The following is a 6,369-nucleotide window of genomic DNA, read 5'->3' on the forward strand; positions in this document are numbered from 1 at the left end:
GCCAGAACGTCAACTGAAGTGACACATTGCAGTTGTCCCAGGCCCATGTGATCCGCAATTCTGAATGGACAAATGTAAACGTGCCCCGAGATTGTTCTATTAAAAAAAAAAAAAAAGCTCACATCTCTGTCGGTGAAGGGGTTCCAGATGTGTCTCTGCTCTGACCCGTTCTTTTTTTTTGGTCCCAATGATTTTCTGAAAACCTTGAAAGTTATTTGAGTGATACTGAAACCGATTTGAACTGCATGGCGAATAAGTTGCAGTTTAGGGTTTGTGAGTTTGTCAGTGTTAGAGTTATGTTCTTTCTTTTGTGGATGGGCATGTATATGCTCATTGTTTGTGTGTTCCCATCCCTTCCTTACAGCCAAAAGCTCTAATGCCGCCCGACCGCTTGGTTCTGCCCATACATGGACATGGCGACTGACATTCACATTCACTCCCCTCATTTTCATTTCCTATGTAGTCTGTTTGTAAGCCCGACCCCCCCCCCCCATCCCAGCCCCCCTCATGCAGTCTTTCGATATGTACAGCCATCCTCTAAAACTAAAAATCAAAATGAAAGCTATTTAAAAAAGAGAAATTATAAGACTGCAGATATTTATTAAGAAAAACAGAGCTAATCTATCCAAGCAGAAGTTATAGATTTTTTTGTATCTATGAAAAGAAATAATAATTTAAAGAAAAAAAATTGAAGTGAAATTTATTTTTCATGTTATGTGGCGTGGATGTATGTGTTGTTGCCTCCCTGTACCATATTGTCTATTACATGAGGAATACGATTGCTAAAACCAGTCCAGCACCAGTTTAATTATACTTGTCCAAGAGCATTCTTACACAACTTTCTTTGTACATTTTTTTCTTCATGCCAAAAACATGCGGGCAATTTGTTGATGTAAGTTGATGACCACTGTGGTATGTTTTCTTCTTTCCATTACTATTTTTGTAGGCTGTTTATTATTTTCCAACTGCCTTTTTTAAGAGTGTTTTTTTAAACGTTTTTTTTTTTTTCCAGTAAAATTACTAATCCCTTTTTTGAATAGATCTAACTGTGCCTTTGGTTTGCAAATGTCTAACGCCTGCTGTAATGTTGTGAGGACTGAATGATATCTGCGATGTTGTTGTTGATTTGTTTATTCTGCATTTATTTCCTTGTTATTTTGAATGGCATTGTTGTTTAGTGTCCTCAATTGGCCCAGCCCTTGCAGTTTATACATACTGATATGTATGGACATGGCCGCCACAGAGCACTGTTTTCGCAGCTTCAACAGTCAGCTGAATGTTTAGGGACCAGCTGAATGCTGAGTGTCCTTAGGTGATACGTACGCATACGTACACCTGCATCTTTACTGAGGAGCGGAGAGGCACAGTGACGCTCTCATCCAGAGCCTACATCTGTGGAACTGCAACTTAAAGGGGAATTCCACTGTAACACACATCCAGACTCCTCCAAATTTTATCACCTGTAGCAAGCAAACCATTCTGCAATTGTTACTCTTAGAGACCTGTGCTTTGCAAATAGAATTTTACTAAATTCATGTTACATTTATTGATGATAGTGATCAGGGAGTTTCTAGCTATTGAAAAGATCAGGGGCTAGTTGAACTTTACCTGGGGCTCAACTTTTTTTTGAAGGAAGAATGGCATCAGGGCTAAAATACTCGTGACTAGACTTAAAATACTTGGGGTTATAGCCCTGAGTGATCGGACCTAACGGCACCCATGATGGTGACAAGCAGTACATATCTGCTGCATGCAGCACATTATTCATATATAGGCATGTTTGCATTAAAGCTGAAGTCTTCCCTGCAGTTTTCTGGGGTTAAGTCTTGCTTTCACTTATATTCTTGGTACTTTAAGCAGGGAGAGGTAAACAGTCCAGGTAAAGGCAAATTGTTTACTAGGGCCTGTGAGAAGCACATAAAAGCTTGTTATGTTTTCATCAGATTTTTGAGCAGCCATTCGGTTCTTCCCAAATTACCTGTACAAACACCAACGTATTAGTGCTGTGGATTTCCCTTTTAAGTCTAGTTTACTGAATCCAGCTGAAACACCAAACACTTTTAAGAACATAAGAACTATACAAACGAGAGGAGGCCATTCGGCCCATCAGACATGTTGCAAACCTTAATTTTAAATGTGATTACTGTTGACATCACAATTAATCTTTATTTATTGTTAAACATTAAAATTTCCTACACTGAATTTGACTAATACTGTATATTAATACATTGCTCATAAATATCTTAAATACTTAGTATGCATTACACATTTAAAATGCATCAAACATTTGTGGATATTTCTACTTAACACAATTTGTACGAATACTACGTGTTTGTATCCATAGAGAATGTGAGAGAAGATGATTCATTACTTTCTTATTTTATTTGTTGCTGTTTGGTCAGAAGGTAGCATATTATTTAGCATTATTTTATTGAGAAGTAGGAAAATTTCATTGTACATTGAAATGATTTAAGCAAAAAGGCTGATTTGCTACCTTCAGCCATAGGCACACATCTTCAGATTCTGCCAGACACCCAGCCGTCGGTTGTGTAGAGATGAACATTCAGTTGCTGTTGAACTGCTAAGCAGCATCCTGCCATCTTGGTAGCTGTATAAAAAAATTTGTCTCAAAAGTTAAAAGGCTAGAGGTCAGGGGCTTTTGGGGAGCCAGCTGGCCATAGGGTTGAGGAGCGACCCTGCTCCCATGAAGTGGTACCATGTGAATTTAGACGCAAGCTCCACCTCCTTTTCCCTTTTAGCATTAGCGGCTAACCGTCACGCATGCACCAGTCACCATGGTGTGCACTGAATATTAACCGTCTCTAGTGCCAGATCATTAATTAGTCCATTGATTACGGGTCGTTGATAGAGTCACAATTGTGGACTCTACCTGGCAGACCGGCCTCACACCCTAATCTCAGCTTCCCGGCAGGATGCTGCGTGGTTGGCTGGCTCCCCCTTGCGTAGCCCTTGAAGCCTTTTGACAAATTAAATTTGTTTGTTTGGCCCTTTGTTCTTTTCATTTGAGTATTGTTTTGTTTCAGTCATAAAATGCTCCTTCTTTTCTAGATGAATATACAGTCCATATGTGACTTATTTTTCCGTTCGTTTTTTATCAGTGTTTATTTCTTTGGCAGTTTTTAATGTGAGCTACTGCCTCCTGAGTGCTGCCTGGTTTTAACGTTTCCTGTTTTCTGTCTCTTCAATCCTAGGAGGGGAGTTAATCATCCCCATACATATGGAAGAGCCCATAGACATCCCTCCCCTAGTTACTCGTGCACCTTCCATTCCTCCCCCCCCAACCCTTCACCCTGTCCTTACCATTATTGAGAGCACCAAAGAGTCCCTGTCCACGGCCCCTGAGGCGAGGTTACCTTGCTTGTCGGACCAAGGCAGCGATGATTGTGATGATGATGATGGTGATGATGATGATGGCTTGGTGATATCAGGGTTTGGCTCTGGGGAAGCATTCGACTCTAGCCTGCCCCCTACTGATGATGAGGATCTTTACACCACCTTCTCCCTGGTCACAGATAAGACCTTATCCACGTCGTCATTTGAAGGTGGCTACAAAGCTCACGCGCCCAAGTGGGAAACAAAGGACTTTAGACCTAGCAAGGCATCCGAATTGGGCAGGACTAGCACCACGTCCCATTACCCTGCGATAGGGGGCGGCACCGCTCGCGCCTCCACACCCCGGGCGCCGCCCAAACTGCCCGCGGGGAAAATGAACAACCGAGAGCTAAAACCACAGCCTGACGTGGTCCTACTCCCGCTGCCCACCTCCTTCGAGTCGGACAGCACGAAGCCTAGGGGCCCACTGAACACCTCCCCCATGTTCCGCGACGTCACCACCGCCAGCCCCACCGAGCCAGGCGTCCGACGGGTGCCGGGGGCCGCCGAGGTGGTCCGCGAGTCCAGCAGCACCACCGGCATGGTGGTGGGCATCGTGTCGGCAGCGGCCCTGTGCATCCTCATCCTCCTGTATGCCATGTACAAGTACAGAAACAGAGACGAGGGCTCCTACCAGGTGGACGAGACGAGAAACTACATCAGCAACTCGGCGCAGACTAATGGCGCCGTGGTGAAGGACAAGCAGCAAGGCGCCAAAAGCGGCGGCAAGAAACCGAAAGACAAGGACAAGGAGTATTATGTGTAAAATCTGACCACGAATACATGCTGTCGAAAGACGCTATGAAACCTTCAGCTCTTGGGAAGTTAAACCTAAAGGCGAGGATGGACTGCAGCATCAGCGGACACTACAAAGTGCTGTACCATAAAGCACACTTACAAACTGTAAGAACTTCAAGAAGGGTAAGAGCATCACCGGTGACGACATTCTTCTGTCCGGTCGGAGGAGTTATCCGTGTAGATACTTCACCGCTGCTTCGTTATCCTAAGTGATTCTGAATGGTACGTGATCCTTGTTCATTGTAACCCTGTGAAAGAGAATTTCGGCCATTTTCAGCATGTGTGTGACATTTCGCTGGTGTCTTTACAAGAGTGGGGCAGAAAAAAAGTCAACAAGAAGAAAAACAGTTCTTTTTTTGCCATAAAAAATGACAACTTTGCTTCGTTTCTACATTACGACGTGCGGTGTCATAATTTTTCTTGCTCTGTGCAAAAAAAAAAGCTCCATATATCAAAGTATGAATAAGAGTGAGAGAAATGTGTGAAAGCTATGCAATGGTCTTACAGCACTGTTGCCCAAATTAAGTTGTCTCTTGTAAACGTTCAGTTGTGGAGAGGAGCTGCCCTCACTTTCCTCACCTGGGGAAAAGAAAGTGTCTCATTGTAATGCATGCTGTCCAGATGCTATGGAGTGTTTGACCTCGCCTGAACAGACCTACCAGGCCAAACTGACCATCATCAGAGCATCCGCTTTCCTTCAACTTTATTTATTCATGTCAGCAACAACAAAATGTCCTGAAAGGTAGATGACTTTGAGTAGTATATGTTTCCATATTTTGCGACATCTTCCTGTTTTTTTTTTCCTTTTCTTTTTTTATTTACATAGCTGCTAGGAGAAATGACACGTTGTGTGATGGAAGACAGTTCTTCAACACTCTTACCAATGTTTAAATGGAAATAAATCTAATGTGGAAGGTGTGAACATTATCTGTTGTCACAGTCAGCTGTGTCAAACAACAAATTTGTTTACATATTTTATTACGTTATAGCTGTTGTACTTTGTAGGTTGATATTGTACATAACATTTGTTTTTTTTTTGTTTTTTTTTGTTTTTTTTTTTTAGTAATTTTACTGTACAGACTGATTATTTGGATAACCAATGTATTTGAAGAAGAAAAACAAAATTGTTCTGTGAGATAAATACAGGAGCAACTGAAACATATACGTATTTTGTAAAGAGAGGGGGAAAAACTACTTTTAGGTTAGCGCTTGAATCGTCCTGGCTGATATTTTAAGTCGCATGAATATTTGACTACTGGAAGTTGTCAACCAAGTAAGAAAAGCCCTTTTCAGCTGTATTTAGGGCTTCATTGTTATCAGTTGATTTAATGTTTTTTTTTCCTTTGGTTTTGTTTAGTTTTGTTTCGAAATTGATTAACGAGCCTACAATAAAGAGAGATTATGATGGATGCTGGTGCACGGTTCGGTCAGCCCACTGAGGTGCCGTGTGATTTTACTACAGACACAGCCACAGCCGCACAACGCACCTCTGCCCTGTGTCCACGTGTGACCGGTCTCCTTTTAGCCTTTTATCATGTTTTAAATTGGCTATTTTGCAGCAGCTTTATTTCCCTCTTATCGTTTTGATCGATGTGTGCAGACCTTTTTCTTTTTAAAAATAGTCTCTTTTGTTTTAGCTTGTTTTGTTTTTTAAATTAGGTCAATGTGTATATTTATTTTGATTTGTGTCAGATGCGCCCTTTTAATTTGTCATTGTTTTTTTTTTTTCTTTTTGTTGTTGAGGTTGAGGTTATGCTTAGCAATAAAATGTTCCAACAGACGTGCTCAGCTGGGTGTCTGAGGTGCTGCTTGTCTGAAGCTGAAGTGCGCGAGGCTGAAGTGGATGTTAAACAGATTCAGTTATAAACCATCGAGTCAGGAAGATAATTTCCCTGCCAAACCCCTGCTAATGTATCACGATCCTTTTCATTTTCATAGGTCAATGTTTTTCATTATCCGACAAAATATCCGGATTGCAAAAAAATGGTTTCGGGTGTCATGGAATTTCGCGCTACTCTTTTCAGCACTATTTCAGATCCTACTTGGCGTAACCTTATTGAGTGAAACATTTTAAACCTCTTGTTACGGTTTCAAAGGTTATTTTTTCATCATAGCTGAAATTCCTATAATAATAGCTACAGTACTATACTTAAAAGAGCTGCAGCATGAATCTGTAGT

General features: G+C 41.5%; 1 protein-coding gene across 8 annotated transcripts in view; it reads left to right on the forward strand.

The window, feature by feature from the left end:
* The window catches only part of LOC111841770 (neurexin-3a-like), a 288,495-nt gene extending 282,516 nt beyond the window's left edge, over positions 1-5,979 (forward strand). For 6 of the 8 annotated variants that reach the window (XM_072702664.1, XM_023807747.2, XM_023807749.2 and 3 more), the window contains one exon: positions 3,213-5,979. In XM_072702664.1, the coding sequence (XP_072558765.1) occupies positions 3,213-4,159 (947 nt within the window). In that variant the 3' untranslated portion in view covers positions 4,160-5,979. Of the gene's footprint in view, positions 1-364; positions 889-3,212 lie in introns of those variants that run through there. The other 2 variants (XM_023807754.2, XM_023807755.2) reach the window with 2 other exon arrangements.
* Positions 5,980-6,369: the final 390 nt, after the last annotated feature.

This window comes from Paramormyrops kingsleyae, chromosome 19, assembly GCF_048594095.1.
Source record: "Paramormyrops kingsleyae isolate MSU_618 chromosome 19, PKINGS_0.4, whole genome shotgun sequence".
Classification (NCBI taxonomy): Eukaryota; Metazoa; Chordata; class Actinopteri; order Osteoglossiformes; family Mormyridae; genus Paramormyrops; species Paramormyrops kingsleyae.